Source organism: Phoxinus phoxinus (assembly GCF_949152265.1).
Source record: "Phoxinus phoxinus genome assembly, chromosome: 21".
NCBI classification, from domain to species: Eukaryota; Metazoa; Chordata; class Actinopteri; order Cypriniformes; family Leuciscidae; genus Phoxinus; species Phoxinus phoxinus.
In genome coordinates, this window is record NC_136896.1 from 23,271,371 (window position 1) to 23,289,457 (window position 18,087).

The 18,087-nt window shown below is 38.6% G+C and overlaps 1 protein-coding gene across 2 annotated transcripts in view; it reads right to left on the reverse strand.

Annotated features, from left to right (window-relative positions):
- The window catches only part of raraa (retinoic acid receptor, alpha a), a 163,627-nt gene that overhangs the window by 29,945 nt on the left and 115,595 nt on the right, over positions 1-18,087 (reverse strand). The window contains exon 1 of one of the 2 annotated variants that reach the window (XM_079596332.1): positions 4,793-5,559. The exons of the other annotated variant lie outside the window; for it this stretch is intronic. Within the exon in view, the coding sequence (XP_079452458.1) occupies positions 4,793-4,931 (139 nt within the window). The 5' untranslated portion in view covers positions 4,932-5,559. Of the gene's footprint in view, positions 1-4,792; positions 5,560-18,087 lie in introns of those variants that run through there. 2 annotated transcript variants of the gene reach the window in all.

Sequence of the window (18,087 nt, forward strand, 5' to 3'; positions counted from 1 at the left end):
GGCCAAACTTAAAATAATTATGAATTGAAATGAATGTGTTTTTGTAGCCTGTATGCATTTCTTATTCTGCAGAACACAAAATAATATATTTTGAAGAATGTTGGAAACCATAACACTGGTGAACATCTCCGGATACTCCGGAAGGATAAAAGGAGGAGTGACGACAGATTTTATGATTAAAGATTCTTGAACATCGTTCTTTTCTGTTCTACAGAAGAAAGCAAGTCATTCAGATTTGGAATGGCATGAATTCTGTAAAGGATGACAGAATGATCATTTTTGGGTGAATTATCTATCACGTACCAGCCTACGTACCAACAGAAAAAAAACAGTGCAAATATATATATTTCTAATTCAGTATTGACTGAACAATATACAATTTAAGGATGTTGAATAAAAAACTACATATATTGCTGCATATAAGACAGCAAGCTTGTGTAACAAAACATCCAATACGCATCACTCTCTGTGGATAAAGTGCTAAAGTGTCAATACACATCCTGTTATTAATTTAGCTGCAACAGTGCTAAAAGCTTCCTGTGTTTAAAGTACGTTTATTAATAGACAGAATTATACAAATGCCCAACTCTGACCCAAAATGTCAAGAACACACACCACATCAGTACACATCAAACTTTCATCCTCACCTTCACCAGAAATGTGAAATGTTTGCATATGAGCATTCATGCACATGGCTAACAGTTCGGTACACATACAGAAGGAGATGCTGTTTTCTCTGTTGGAATACTGCCACTCACTCACTCACTCACTCACTCACTCACTCACTCAGTCAGTCAGTCACTCACTCACTCACTCACTCACTCACTCAGTCACTCAGTCACTCACTCACTCAGTCACTCACTCACTCACTCACTCACTCACTCAGTCACTCAGTCACTCAGTCACTCAGTCACTCACTCAGTCACTCACTCACTCACTCACTCACTCACTCACTCAGTCAGTCACTCAGTCACTCACTCACTCAGTCACTGAGTCACTGAGTCACTGAGTCACTCAGTCACTCACTCACTCACTCACTCACTCAGTCACTCACTCACTCACTCACTCAGTCACTCACTCACTCAGTCACTCACTCACTCAGTCACTCACTCACTCACTCACTCAGTCACTCACTCACTCACTCACTCACTCACTCACTCACTCACTCACTCACTCACTCACTCACTCACTCACTCAGTCACTCACTCCCTCACTCACTCAGTCACTCACTCACTCAGTCAGTCACTCACTCAGTCACTCACTCAGTCACTCACTCAGTCACTCACTCAGTCAATCACTCAGTCAATCACTCAGTCACTCACTCAGTCACTCACTCAGTCACTCACTCAGTCACTCACTCACTCACTCACTCACTCACTCACTCACTCAGTCACTCACTCAGTCACTCACTCAGTCACTCACTCACTCACTCAGTCACTCAGTCACTCACTCACTCAGTCACTCACTCAGTCACTCAGTCACTCACTCACTCACTCAGTCACTCAGTCACTCACTCACTCACTCAGTCACTCAGTCACTCAGTCACTCACTCACTCACTCACTCACTCACTCACTCACTCAGTCACTCACTCAGTCACTCACTCAGTCACTCACTCAGTCACTCACTCAGTCACTCACTCACTCACTCACTCACTCAGTCACTCACTCAGTCACTCAGTCACTCACTCACTCACTCAGTCACTCACTCAGTCACTCACTCAGTCACTCACTCAGTCACTCACTCACTCACTCACTCACTCACTCACTCACTCACTCACTCACTCACTCAGTCACTCACTCACTCAGTCACTCACTCACTCAGTCACTCACTCACTCACTCACTCACTCACTCACTCACTCACTCAGTCACTCAGTCACTCAGTCAGTCACTCAGTCACTCACTCAGTCACTCAGTCACTCACTCACTCACTCACTCACTCACTCAGTCACTCACTCAGTCACTCAGTCACTCACTCACTCACTCACTCACTCACTCAGTCACTCACTCACTCACTCACTCAGTCACTCACTCACTCACTCACTCACTCAGTCAGTCACTCACTCACTCACTCAGTCACTCACTCACTCACTCACTCACTCACTCACTCACTCACTCAATCAGTCACTCACTCACTCACTCACTCACTCACTCACTCACTCACTCACTCACTCAGTCACTCAGTCACTCACTCAGTCACTCACTCACTCACTCACTCACTCACTCACTCACTCACTCACTCACTCACTCACTCACTCACTCACTTAAAAAAGAGCTCAGAGAGACACCACAGCACATGGCACAACAATGCATGTGAATGTGCAAAGCCATGAGATCCATGACTAGAATTTAAAAATAGAGAATGTTAGAAAAAACTGTACGCGTGTAAAGAGAATAAAGTGCAAATGTCTGTTGGTACAGTGTGAAGGGTGTGTGTGCGCGCGTGTGTGTGTGTGTGTGTGTGTGTGTGTGTGTGTGTATGTGTTCGTCATGTGAATAAGAGGCAGCACATTCCTTCACGCTGAGGTGTGTAATCTCTCTGGAAACCCCTCCTCAGCGCTGAGAGAAGCCAACTATCAAAGATCAAGTTTGTTTGATCCAGACTGACCCCCCGTCAAGACCCTGAGCCGTCAGTCTGAAGGATGAGACCATACGAACACATCAACACCCTCATTTCTCGCTCTTATTCATGAGCGAGTTATCATGCAGGAGTATAAAAAAGAAACATAGCGCTGCTCAATATATGTCAATGTACTCAACTACTAGCTGCACACATAACTACGATGCATGCAGTTTTATGAGCTTAGTATCAATTGAGATACACCATTGAATATTTCATCAAAATCAGGTTGAAAAAGGAAAAGTTCCTTCCCACGTTATTTGTCAAAAACTTGCCGTCTTCCATTGTTCAGCAATGAAGTAAAAATTAAGATTTTTAGTGACCATATATAAACCTTTAGAGACTGTTCTCCCAATATTATTACTGCTTATTTGTTTAACTTTATATATTTTCAAACACTTTATGCTTGGAATCAAAACTGTAATGCTTGTGTTTCAACTCAGTCTGGTTAGATTCATGGCATAAAAGTCAGAAAATACTTCCAAAACCAAGAATGGCAAAAAAAAAGTGGACAATCCCTGTTGTGCTATATTAGATATGCCAGAAACCACAAATGGCATGGGAAATAATATTTTATCATCCAAAAAATATGTTGCAAAATTCAAACTGTACCAAGATTCTTTATGAATGTTGTACATTTTAAAGTTTCAAAGATTTCCAGAAATATGGGACTGGAGTGCTCTTGCAAAACAGAAAAGTGAAGGGCTGATCAAGCAAAATGGAATTTGTCATAATTCAAACATATTTTAATATGGTAAATGATGCATGTAAAAGCCCACATGCACTGGCACATAAACAGCCGTTTCGTTATGAAATTGAGTGCTATCAGAGAAGGCCTATAGTGCACTTTAGCCAAGAGTGAGGGTCTCCTGACGACTCAAAGTACGTAAAGCATATCTTATCCATGCTCCTCCAACAAAACTTTGTTACTACGGGGATTCAATGGAAATGTTTCACCAGAAAAGATATTATAACTAATGTTATGATCGCACATCTTTTTTTTTTTTTCTTCTTTTTTTTTGTCCAGTCTTGGTTTTGAAAGTATTTTCTTAAAAATGAGATGATTACAGTGTGAGTTGATGGATATTTGGTTCTATAGCTTATCTTTGTTTGATTTAGAATATGAGTGTAAAAATTATTTGAATAAAAAAATGCAAATGTGTTTGTTGGGCTGAACAATAACTGAATGAATCCAGGACAAGTTGTTAACTGAGAAACTAGGTCAACTCTATGCATAATGTAACAACAATGTATGTTAATGTGACTAGATAATTTTTCATTTAATGAGGATCCCTGGGTTCACTGTAAAGAAAAAATAGCTGACTTACATTTTTAAGTGTAATCAACTTGGATGTTTAAGTAATTTCAACTTTAATAAAAAATGAGTTGAATCTTGAATAACTTTTAAAAAAAGATGGAAATCGCTTAACTTTTTTGACGAGTTAAAGCAATGTAAAAACATGTTGTCATAACTTATTGATCATATCATTTTTTACAGTGTTGGCTGAGAATCTGATGCACTTGATCTCAATATTGTGAATATGTCAGACACTCTTTTGGGAAGATTTCAGTTTGCGTCAATGTTTCTATGTCAAAGGTCATGTGTCCTGTGACCCTGCGCGCCCCAGGTCACCACCGACAACGGCTCTAAAAGCTCCACCACATCAACTCCTGTTAGACTTCTGTTCAAATTCGTAAAAGCGAAAATCGTGCAATTCCTTTCTCTCATCATCACATTCATCTCTCACATATAAAACTATTTTCATCATTAAGGCAACACAATTTCAGTCACAAGTCTCAGCCTTGCTTCCAATTTCATTCATATCATTGGCTCCATTAAACGACATGAAAATGGTCATAACCTTGCTTATATGAATCATATATTAGTATAACTGGCTGGTTGTTATCTTTACACACTGGTTGGTGAGAAATAATCGAACATGTTAAATCCAGAGGGGAAATCTGCATGCTCCTATGCAGACAGGAGCAGCAGTGTGTGTGTTGCGCGCGCCCGTGTTTGTGTATAAGTGGGTCAACCAGCTGGATTTAAATATCAGTAGGCTTTCTATATGAATGACTGACCCAGACTGAAACACACCAGCTGAACTAGAATGCCGTTCAGGTCAGGAGACTCTAGAAACATAAAGCGTTTTGCTGAATGAAAGTGCACGTACAGTGGTTGGATCCGCTCCAGTGCTGATGTCTGATGGATGAGCTGAAGGGATGTGGCATCTTGTCCGGGATCAGACATCCTCTGCTCTGATTATAGTAATCCATCATGAGGAAAGGGTTCACATCCACACTCTCATACATGATCAGATCGGACTCAATTCCTCAATGAAACAGCCACGACTATACACTTCAACATAGAGCTTTAACAGAGAGATGGATCCATCCCAGAGATTCCCAGAGGAGATCAGGAACTACAGAAGCGAGTAAAACTAAAGCTGAAGTGCGTGTGCATGGTCAGAGATCCGGTTCGGTCCGATCAATGTCCGCTAAAATACTTTTTGCAAAAATATATTCACATAAAGGATCAACAATGTCCTCGTTTCAAAATGCAATTTATAAGAAGTCTTTTAGACCGCATAGCCTGTTCCTTCTTACTCCAAATATTGATCGGTTAATTAATAGCTACAATAATAAATACTGAACGGACGAGGCATCAATAAATCCATGAAATGTTCAGTGTTGAAAGGTGAGTTTGGTCCAGAATTATATGCGAAGCTCCGATTTGGTGATGTGATAATTTTGTCTCTCTTGTGTCCCCATGATATCATCAAACTCGCGCAGCAATATTAAAGAGGTTCCTTTTAAATGTCTCGTGTCCTGCCGGTTAGAAACAGCACACCGACGCGCGTTCAATCAGCTTGTGTGAGCGTGTGTTGTTAATCCGCGCGGCCACCGTGTGTTCGTGCGCGCGGAGCTGCTGAGAGAGTGTGAGAAGATCTTGACGAGGGCGAGCAGCTGTCTATAAGCCCCGCCCATTCGCGGTGACGAAACGAGTGACAGCGTTCAGACCCCGCCCATATGCCATCATTCTCCGCCAGTCTTAACGTCCCTATCTCCAAAGTCCCGCCCACATTACGTCGCTCTCACTTTTTAGTCAAGCAAAATAATTAATGTAAGTTTTTTTTTTTTTATAGCAGGCCTAAAATCTCCCTACACAAAAATGAATCAATAAGAAGAAGAGAGCTAAAACAGTACCACATGGTGTTGTTAGCAATGTGGTTATGGGTTTGATTTCCAGAGAATGTGAATGATTTCAATGCAATGTAAGTCTGTCAAATATGTAAAATGTCCCCACAATATAATTGAAATAGGTTATCAAAAATGTCAAAAAAAATGTCATCCATCCATCCATCCATCCATCCATCCGAGAGGAGCTTTTGTTCAGTGTTCTATCAAACAAGCTGAGTCAGCAGTAAATATTTGGAAATTTAAATTCAGAAAGAATCAATTTCTCTTTATTAAGTTAAAAAAGTTTGAATTCATTACAATCACGCACTATGCATCCATTTGATCAGTTATTTATTCCAGGATATATAATAAATGTTGGAATTCAGATTAAACATAGTTTGATAGAAAACTTTTTTATTAGCCTACTTATTTTTTTTTTTATAGAAAACTGTATTTTTTGTATTAGACAAGCACACATAACTGAATAATAAACCTCATATATACTCCATCTGTATATTTGTGGTAGCTCATCAAAAAAGGCATCAAAGGATGAAGGACTAAACAGGAATAGCATCTCTAAATTGTCAAACTTCTTCACACTTTATGAATTTTATGACATGTCCTCTATAGTTTTCCTTTCTTAAAACAACTTTGGGAATTCCTCCTTCTCAAAGTTTGGCCTTTCAGTTCTCTCAAGTCTCATTTATCTCTCTCTCCATTGCGGTCTTACTAATTTGCCTAATGTTATGCAGCTGAACTTTTGCTGAACCCGTGGAAGCAGTCAGCCTCACCTCTCCATGACCCACTCCATGACACCGATTCGCTTCCATGCCTTTCTCATCTGACATCACACAAAGGCGTTCCACCTTGTTCACCAGCCTTGCACAACCACACGCAGCAAGAAGAGAGCTTTCCTTTGAATGACACGCTGAAAGTTTCCAGAGAAACAGCCTCAAATGAGTCAAAAAACAACAACACCTTCTTGGAGATTGCTTAGTAGCCTATAGCTTTTTTTTCTCAACTTTTGTTTTCTCCACGGAATTTCGAAAGTATCAACTCAAAAGTGGATTCAAAATAGAGGAAACACCCTGAATTCACAGTGCATGAGATGAAACTGAAAATGCACCCTGACGTCCTGATGTGTAATGTGAAGTCTGTAAACCCTGTTTTTGCAAAACATTGTTCAAAGGTCATAGACAAGTGATACACTTAACAATAATGTTCCATTTATTAACATTAGTTAACATTAACTATAACAATGAAAACATATTTTATTTATTTATTTATCCTTGATGTCAATTTCTTTAATAATGGAACCTTATTGTAAAGGGTTGTCAACTCTTGAAAGTCTGAAGGTGTTTTGACACAATGTCATTGCATTGAAAAACGAAAAATATAAAACCAATGGGGTTCATTTTAAAGAAAGTTTTCAAGCAAAAATAAAGAAGGTTGTTGGGTCTGAAATGATAAATCAATAGATATGCTGTTCAAAATGAAGACGAGTATTGTGCCCCTTTGTGGATAATGGTCCCATTATCACACACAATGTGATGAACTCCACCTGTGGATACTCTGCTAGAACACCTGAGTAAACTTGAGGGGAACCGACTTCATGCCAAATACTGCCTTTGGAGGATGCATTCCAAAGTAGGAATTTATCAAGGCATATCCGAATGCACTTCAATGTCTCCTGAGATATCGTCATCCGATTTATGAAGGCCGCATAGATCTATCATTCGCTTTCTTTGATATCCCACAATCCTGTGCGTTCCATTCCGTGAGTTGAGCCAAGAAATGGAAGATGGCGTCTGAATGTTGCGGTTGGTGGTCAGTTTGTTTGTAAATGTAAATTTTTTCCAACATTTTCCACTTTTGATGTAATTTCTAGCGAGAAATTACTATTGTACTAATTAAATATTCGCTTAGTTATCACCAAAGCTCTCTATTTCACTGTAGATCATGAAACCGTTACGCTGCCTCAGTCTGCCAGAAATCAGTTTCGTAAGATACCTTCATGCGCAAACGCTGCCTGCAAAGTCATTGCCTGATAGGCAGCAAGTCATCTGACTTAGTTTTTGGACACAGCTCATATATCTACAAAAAATTCCTGCGTTCACGCCATGTCATAATTATTGTAAAAAAAAAAACTCTGTATGCTTTTTGAATTGCTCTAGTGGACTTTAATGTAATACACCGGTCTGCACACTTTAAGTCAAACACACTTTAAATCTGCAGTGGTCAGGTGATATAAGTCATAGCTCTCAGAGTTGACACATTGTAATTACAAGTTCTACAAGCACGTGAAGGCTTTTCACAGTTCAGAATCGTTAAGGTAATTACGACATGGCGAGAACGCACCTAATCACTGCAACAACAGCTGATTACAAAAAATCTCTGAATCTCTGTCATATAGTTTGCAGACGCTAGCTTTGATATTTATTTGACTAATGCAATGAAATATATAACATAATGTGAGCACCGTATGTCCACAGTATGTTGTGAATTTGGGTCAATGGATATCAAGTGTTGTGTACTCCTGAGTCAAATGTCACAGAGATCCTAAGCAGAGGGGGAATATAAAACTGTGTGTGTTTTAATGCAGTACCTGCTGATAAGATAGTGAACTCAGCATTCCTCTATAGCACTCCAGTCTTTCCACAATCGCTCCACAATCATGGTAGTTTAATTGTTGGCAATAGTTAACGATAATAACACTGTCACATACAAAGTTCAAAATTGCAACAACAAAAAAATGCATTATATCACTTGATATAGTAATATTATTGAAGAGACGAACGAACAGATAAAGGTCACTGACATTATTCAATCTACATTTAAATAGAGCAAAACAACTAATCTAGGTTTATTAAAACCAGGATCAAAACAATGTTTAAATGCAACCCTGATTATGTTGGAAGAAGTTTTACATTTTGGTGAAACTGATTCTCTGCCTATATGGTCTGAGACGCTGACCCTAAAATGGATGGATGAATTATTAGATAAACCTTAATTGAATCTAGGTTTAAGATTAATGCTTAATGGTGCGACCCACCCAATCCCTCACGAACAGGGAGTCTGAGAGTGAATGTGTTCCATGAGTTTCATTTAGCATGAACTTCATCAGAAAGAGGAAATGGGGTGTGAGATTTTTGTGACTCACTGTGAATGATGAGTGAAAACCTAATTGTGTTGTGTAAAATATCTCAACACTGGGAGAAGTGCATTTATCCGAAAACAATTTCTTAATTTAAACCTCATTCACACATGGCAGATTACATAAGAGAGACACACAAAGGCTGATGAGTGACCTCCCCCCCATGACAGGGCAGCCAGTGTTTGAGTGTGGTGATAAAGGGGGGATAAAGGGGTAAAGGTGGGTTTATGGGCCAGACTAATGGCAGTAATTGTGGATAGTACCTTTGAGGGTGTTAAACTATTTTTATAACCCACACTAAAATATATTATTTCCTGGAAGTTAAGAAAGGTGCCCTAAAACCAGGACAATAGTGTTTGGCCTTAAACGGGACACATAGGTTGTCGTCAGCCAAATGCAGCCTTTTCAAATGCATTAGGTTGGTCTTTTCAAGGTTGCTGTTCCTACCTGAATAAATTCTCAGAAGGTCTCTCCATGGAAAAGTGTAAAATGACAGAAATAAAAGCTTGCATTGATGTTGAACTCTGAGATCCCAGGAAGAGCACACGTTTATTTTTATGCCGAGTTCTAGGAGGCCAATCTTAAAAGCTCTGAACCTTTTGAAAACTAATTTGGGTAACATAAATTGGGGACTTGTTCAGGATCTCGTCAATATTCTCCTAAATCAGTCTAAATCTGGAATCTGAAAATGAGGTATTAATATGATTAAGCACATTTATATGTGTATATATAATCAGCATATTGACTATCATAATGTTTAAATCTAATGTTTGTGTGAACTACAATACAATTCTGATGATTTTGCAGAACAAGTATCTCTTGATTTGATCATAATGTAATTCATTTTAACCTGTTATTTTAATGTTATTTAGGTTTCCCCAACAAAATGGTCTCAGAATTGATATTTTATGTTTTGGTGCAGTAACAAAAAGAAATTTGAGGCATTTTATGTGTTTGTACGACAAATTGGAGTATTGCAACATCATTTTGGTCTGGCTTCCTCCAACGCCCATGCCTCTAAGCGCCACACAGTTTGTGTTGTTCTAATACCAATAAATCCCTCCTCAAACCAAACACAGCTTTTCATCTTTTAGTGCAATGCCAAAAGGAGGAAAGACTGAGGAAACTCTAGCTGTGAACTAAGACCACAGGGACGAGCTCTGAGCTAGTCTGATCTTGGATCATTGAGCTTGTGCATTAGATTTTAAGACGTGGTTTAACTAGGCAGGATGAAATCGGGAATCTGGGATTGGTGATGTGGGAACATTTTTCAGCACATGAAGAACTGTGAAATGACTAACTTTTATTGTTACTACTACTATTTGAACAAGCATCAATGTTACTGAGGTCTTGGATATACAGTATGTAAATACATCTTCTAAAATAAACTTTTATTTCTATCAAACTCTGCAAAAAGCTTAAAAAGAGGAATATTTCTGTAAGTTGATGGGCCCTAACTGACCTCAATAGTATTGTCTCCCCCCATCAACTGCTTGGTTACACACATTCTTCAAAATATCTTCTTCTGTTCAGCAGAAGAAAGAAATTCAATAACTTGAGGGTGAGTAAATGATGAAAGAATTTTTATTTTTGGGCGAACTATCTCTTTAAGTGCATCAAAGCTGTAACAGCCATAATAAATCTAGACACACAACTGACCTCTGGACACACAACAGACCTCCACACGGCCTTGCATTGTAGCTTTATTCTCTCTGACCCATAATTCCTCAAACACAGAGAGGCATGGCCCCTTTAATGTGCCCTATAGTGCATGCTTAGGCATTTATGGCACACGCTGCTGCTCTGGCAAGAGGTCTTTATGGCATGCAGCTGATGTACGGCAGCCATTAGATGCTGTAATTACCAATATACACCTTTACCCAAACAGTCTTTTCATAGAGAAACCATACATCACCGACGCAGGCACCATTTACACCTGGAATGAAAGGGATAGGTAACCCAAACATTTGAATTCTGTCATAATTTGTCATCCAAACCTATACACATTTCTTTCTTCTGCAAAAACACAAAAACAGATATTTTGAAGAATGTAGGTAATCAACCAGTTTTGGTTCCCTTTGACTTTCATTGTTTTTTTGTCCATATAAGGGAAGTCAATGGAAACCAAATCGTATTACCAACATTCTTCAAAATATTTAGAAAATCATACAGGTTTGGAACAAATTGAGGGTGAGTAAAATATGGCAATTTTCATTTTTGGGTGAGCTATCCTTTTAAAGTAGCAGTTTGTAACTATTTTACATTTTGGCGAATTGGTGGCTAATTCACGTGAATTTGTACGTTTTCGCAGAATCTGCTTACGCCCCAGTGACGGTTACATTTAGGTGTGTCTTTTTTAAAATATATGTTTTTGTATGAGTCACATTACACAAATTCATACAAAATCAGTATTCACAGATTCAAAATAAAACAGATCTGTAAAATAGTTACCGGATACCACGAGGCTGCAATTCTATAAAGAAAGCAGGCAAATGGTCCAGATTAGAGGTCAACCCTTATCCTAGAGAGCCATTGTCCTGTAGAGTTTAGCTCCAACCCTAATCAAACACACCTGAACAAGCTAATCAAGGTCTTCAGGATTGCTGGAAATTCACGGGAAGGTTGAAGCAGGTTGGAAATAAACTTTGCAGGGACAGTGCGTCTACAGAAGCAGGGGTGAAATTATGTGGTTGGTTCCATAAACTCTTTAGACTAGTCTTAATAAAAAAGTTAAGACTGGTCATAACTTTTTATGTCAAATTTGAATGAAAGAAGTAAGACTCATTACCCATTGGCTACCTGTTAGTTGGTAAGACTATAGTTATTAAGTCTTAACATGGTGGCTATGTTTATGCAACGGCCACTGGTCTAGATCCATAATGAAGGTGCATCAGGCACAACAAGAAATCTAGCTTTACAAAATAAACGGTTAGGTTAAAATAAACGACGAGAAGTTTGTGGAAAAAATAACGTACCACAATCACAGACGTTCCTATTAAGAAAGGGATAAGATTTCTTATAGGACGCCCAATTTAGCTGAAAAACAGGTCTTTTTTTAACCAAAATTGTGTGAGAGACAGATTTGTTCAATTCAGATGGGATTAAGATCACCTGACCTCTGGAAAAACCAGTCCTGTCCAAATAGGGTTATAGTCAGTGAGAGAGAGGAAGAGTAAGATCATGGTTTTACTTTATTTCACACTGATCTAATGTAGCAGATCCACAAGACGCTGTGGTTTCTGATCACTCTGTCCATTCATCCATCTATCTATCGCAAAGTAGCTGTAAAAGCCCATTCTCGTGATGTTGAGCTGGAGTAAGCCAACACGCTGTCAAGAGCAGCGAAAAAGAAACATTCTCGGCTTGAGAGCTGCTGGAGAGGATTAGACCATTGTGAGTGTTGGATGGGGGAGGGGGGACACTTTGAATGGATTTCATGTGTGTGTGTTTGTGTCCTCTGCGTTATGGCACACCCCCAAACATGACATGCACTTGAGACCTGCCCCAGGTCATCAAAACACATCTGATACACAAGCATACAAACAGCAATGTGATTGTATTTGTGCAAGAGACACACAGTTAGCATTGTTGTAGAGACAGAAGCCCCTTTTCCATCAGTGGGTTCGGAGCTAGTGTCCAATCTGCAGCCGTTCCATGAGTTTACACAGCAGAAAAGGAAGTTCTTCACACTGGCCCATTAAACCTGTCATGAACAAGGAACCGATACGTGAATTGAATTTTATTTGTTATATTTAAATTCTGACCATTGCTTGTAATTAAAGCTATAAAGCCTACGGTATAATATTTGATACATTCATTTCTAAAGCTATCAAAAACTTTACTGAAAAACCTGTTTGTACACAACCTACTACATGCCTTCTGGCGTCTGATTGATAGTTTACTCTTTTTTAGTAATTAAAAGGCCTATTAGTATAATTCTAAAAATGTTTACCTTAAGGTCATGGAACACATGTATTTTTGCTGTGAAATCTTAAATGTTTTTTAGGCATACATAACATAGGAATATCTTTCATATTGCTATTAATATTTCAAGCCACGTATTTTACCATGTTGTGAACATCTATTGGACTGCAAGCAACTTAGATTTACTTGATTATGTATACATCATTTTTTTAGAACAATCATGTTAAAACGTGAGCATCAAATATAACTCCTATATAACGCATACCTCGGGTCTTTATTGACCTGGTACATCGTTCACTACTCTCCTCCTCATTACATTTTTAAAGTTACACATCAATCTTCTTAGTATCCCTCAATCTATTCATATTAAACAATACAACAAGATTTTTAAATATATTTTTGTAAAAAGTGTATAGGGTCGCTCGTGACCCGAGGTACGTAATTGTGGAAGTATTTTTTTTCTGTGCAACAATTGACTCAAAAAGTGCAATTCATCTTTATTCCTCAAGGTGGTAATGTCTGATACACAATAATGATGTCAAGTTTCACTTATAATTACCGCAGGCATAAAACAACATAATACACAAGAATTATTGGCAAACGTTGAAATGGCTCAGTGATTTACTGCAGAGCAAGTATTTTAGCGCAATCAAATATTAGTCTTACAATCACTCGTGGATCTGTTAAAAAAGCTCTCCGCGATTAAAATATTGATTTGATATGTTCTGGGTCACTAAAGACCCGAATATGTAATAACGATTAGAGAAAAATTCATGCATTTAAGGGTTAACATGTCAGCTTTACAGAGTTAAATGATGACTCTCAATCACTTGACTATTGTTTTGAAAATACTGTACATGTTCTTAAAACCTGTATGAGTAAAAAAATTACTGTGATGTGCTATGTTTGTCATGTTATTGTCATGGTGCAGCAGTGGGAATCTGTGGACGTTGGTCAGTTATGATAAATGTTTGCAGATTCCCCACTCTCAGAGACTAAAATTCAATCCATTTTCATTTAATCATTTAAAGGAAAACACTTTCTTTCCCCGTTTTTAAAACAAGAAATCTACATCGTAGATGTAACAGAAAACCTAACAGAAAACCTAACAGAAACTCTCATAGCGGCTAAAAAGTGCACTACACTTTACACTTTACACAACACTAGACCGAAACTAACCTTCACACTTAAAGAGGATCAAATATTTCACACACTGATGATAGGCGTGTGGCATTAAGCTGATATTCACAGTAACATTGATGTCTCCATTTTGTGTGTGTGTGTGTGTGTGTGTGTGTGTGTTCTGGATAAGCGTGAGATGTAGAAATGAGCCTGTCCTATCAAAGTCAGTTCAGATGCTAATAGCACATCAGAAATCCAGCAAACAAAGCCCCATCACTGCCCCATTACAAATACCCCGGAGCCCGGGGGGTGTTTGTGGGGGACAGGCTGGGGGTAATGAAATGGATAACTTCCAAACCTCTTCATTAAAGAGAAAAGAAGAAGATCAGCATATCAAAGAGGAGAAAAAAAGAGGAGGCGGAGTGTGTGTGTGTGTGTGTGTGTGTGTGTGTTTGTGTGTATTTGGCCTAGATATGAGAGTGTGTGTAGTAGATTTGTGGTCTTGCTGTAGAGCAAACCCATCCTGGACCATTGCAATACTAAATATGCTCACTACATCTTGTTCTGTTGTAGTAGTTGTAGATTAATTTACTAGACTAATTTTACATGACTCTCACTTGTGACAAGCACTTAACTACAGGACACTTTAGATAACGGCCCCCCTGAAGCCCATCAGGCATCATGTTGGGGGTCACTGTGGCCCTTGATTAGCATTTAAATGTCTTTGATAAGAGCTGAGAGGACACAGGCCGCTATATCAGCAGATTTGAGCCGCTCCAAACACACTCTAGTATTCATTAGCTCATCCCACTGACGGTGAAGCTGATCATTAGAGCAAATAAACCCATCACACACGGATTGAACCCCGGCTGATCACAGCCACTGATAGAACAGAGAGAATAGGAGATAAAGACGAGAGATGGAGCATATGTAAATGAAATGGGGAAGGAAGTATCAATGGGACCAGGCTGTCAAGTACAGACACTGAGGGAAAGATACTTTTGAAAAATTTTACATTTGGAAAGACACGATACAAAAACATACATTACTAAATAACCAAGAAAGATTCTCACGGAGATTCTGCACAGAATCAATCAGATTTGGAGACAAAAAGCCCAAATAAAAAGGATTGGATCTGTTGTAATTTCATCTGTTTAAAATATCGAGTTCCAAACTGTTATAAATTAGAATTTTTGAAAATTCCAATAAAAAATTATTTGTAATAGCAGTTAACTAACAAATTAACACAATAAAAAACACTGGAATACATTAGGACAAAAGTAAATATAATGAGATTTATTCGTATAGAATACAAGCTCATTGAAAAAAGCGTACGTGTGGCGTAATTTCTGCAAAACATTACGTTGCTCCTTGCTTGTGACACTTTCAAAGTAAAAATGTCCAGTGAGTGGCACTATGCTGAGTTTACACACAGTTTTCAACTAAAAACAGAAAACTTGTTTGAATCACATTATGCGTTTTGGCCACTCCTTCATACGACAACGCCGTTTTAGGGGCCTGAAAACGCAAACTTTTGAAAACTGGTTTGAAAGTGCAAGTTTTTAAAAACGATACCGTTACCGCCTCAGTGTAAACTACAAAAACGCACATTTTTGCATGTGTATTATATGTTTAGTGGGAACGTAGTGTTTCTTTACACATTATCATTGCCAACTACTGGCCTGGCATGCGTAATGCAGTGTTTTTAGTCGTTTTCACGGATCCGTGTGAACTGCGATCGTCTTAACAATATGTCGTCTGTATGTGCAAAAGCGCAAAGGATCTTAAGTAGGCTACATAGTTGTGGTGTAAACGTTCCATAAAAGTGCATAAAGATTTATCCAAAACAGATGACATTTACATTTAATCATTTAGCAGACGCTTTTATCCAAAGCGACTTACAAATGAGGAGAACAATAGAAGCAATCAGTCATGAGTGTGAATCTGGCAACGTTTCATTATGTTGTTTGTTTGCCTGGTTGATTGTTGGTTGCATAGCATGGCAGTTCAGAAATTAAATGAAACTGTGCTAAAATTTTGTTCGCGTTTTTTTTTTTTTTTTATCGCATTTGAAAATAACATATCACTTACACAAAACCCTACCCTGAAGCTAACCGATAGTGCCAAGCATTCAGTAAAAATGCATTCTCTGAAACAACCATCTCAATTTAGTTCTTTGGGCTCTTTTGTGACTCGTGTTTCACGGGACTACCCGAGCGCTTATGTCGCAAAGACAGTGGTGAGATACCGAGCAAGTTTACTATGTCAGACAATCCATATGGAGCTGGTTATTATAGAATTTTGCAGGAGCCACACAATAATAAATCTTTATTCATTGATAATCTTAAATCATAATTTGTGTGAAAAAGAATAAATGCTGTTGGTGTTTAATTGCGAGTAGTGTTTATTTCAGCTGGAAATTTCAGTGAAGTTTTGCAAAAAATTTAGGCAAAGGCATGTTGTCCAATGCACCTATTTTGGAATGTATGCACTATGTATAATAATGTAATGTTCCTCAGCGAATGATTTACAACACAGCTGTGCTAGTTTAACATTCTTGAATCACTCCACACTCTCTTTCTTCTCACAAAATAAAATAAGTTTAAAGCTGCAGTCCGTAACTTTTTTGGGTAAAAAATACAAATAAAAATTGTTTTTAATTCCAGTGGTACTGGTGGATTTCCATGGTAAATTCAAGCATGTCTTTGCGTCACTACGTCACATCTGTACACATAAAGAAGGTGTCCCGACTAGTAGGCTATATTGCGTGTGAGGATATTGGAGGTGAAGATTTACAGCCTTTTCTCACATCACTTGATATAATTAAACTTATCAATTTGATGGCGGATCCAGAAAGGTTCAAACGTCCATCACCAGTGACGAGATTCATCCGTTGTAAAATGCAAAAGACTGCGGAGTGGCTTCATAAAAAAAGAGACTGCAACCAGGCCCATGCGAAAACAAGGATAAATATCGGAAGGGCTTTTGAAAGGTGGTGTGAACTCCGTGTTTTGAAGGGGTTCAAGACGGACGCAGAGGCGCCTTTTTTTTCTGCTGGACAGGTATAGACATTTCAGTGGTTCAATTACGTAACAGATTACTCTTGTTCGCTTAATTTATACAGTTGCGGAGTACTGAACTATACAGGTAGCCCTTATACACATTAAATGTAGTCACGCAATGCTGATGCATTGTTAACATTAACAATTTGAGAACAAAGTATAATTTGCACGGTGTGACGTGATATGATAAGCGATCATTAGATTTAATCAGCGCGATTTACTGCAATGCATTTTTTCCAAAAGTAGTATTTGTGATTCCGAGTGACAGTATCCACACCGGCGCAGTGACTGACAGCCGTACATTCTCCTTTAAAACATTGGATTCATCCGTGCTGTGTCGTGCAGTGCCGTGCAGTGCCGTGCTGTGGAATTAAGTTGATAATTCCGCGAATAACTGCAATTGCAGATTTCGAACAGAGATGGCGACAAAGAGGAAAAACTACGGACTGCAGCTTTAACTTTGATCAATATTTAATGTATCTTTATTTATTTGTGTGGTAAAAAATCATGTAGTAAGCAGGATAATACAGTCATCCAGCAGGGGGTTAATTTGCATCAATGACAAGCTGATTAAACATTATCCCTAACATTATATATCAGTAAATTGCATCGATCTCAGCTCTTTTTAACACATATAACCATATCTAAATCCAGTTTGCAGAATTTTCCTATAACCAGCACAGAAAGGCAGAACACTTTAACCGACACGCGCACACACCCTTTCAATGTACATTCCTCTGGCCGTGACTATTGTCTCTCTCTCAATGCATCTCTCTGATATTTCAGACTTTTAGGAGTTACATTAGTGCAGCACGATGGGTAAGAGTTGCAGCATAAGCACATATTCAGACAGGGCTCACAAAGGTTTAGACAAAAAACCTTTCACAATGCACACACACACACTGCTGACCTCTCACCATTAGATGTGTGACACAAAAGCACATCATTTATCTACTCATCCTCATGAAAACACGCTCTGCGTTCCCACACACACATTCGCTCTGACAACATGATGAACACACTCTCT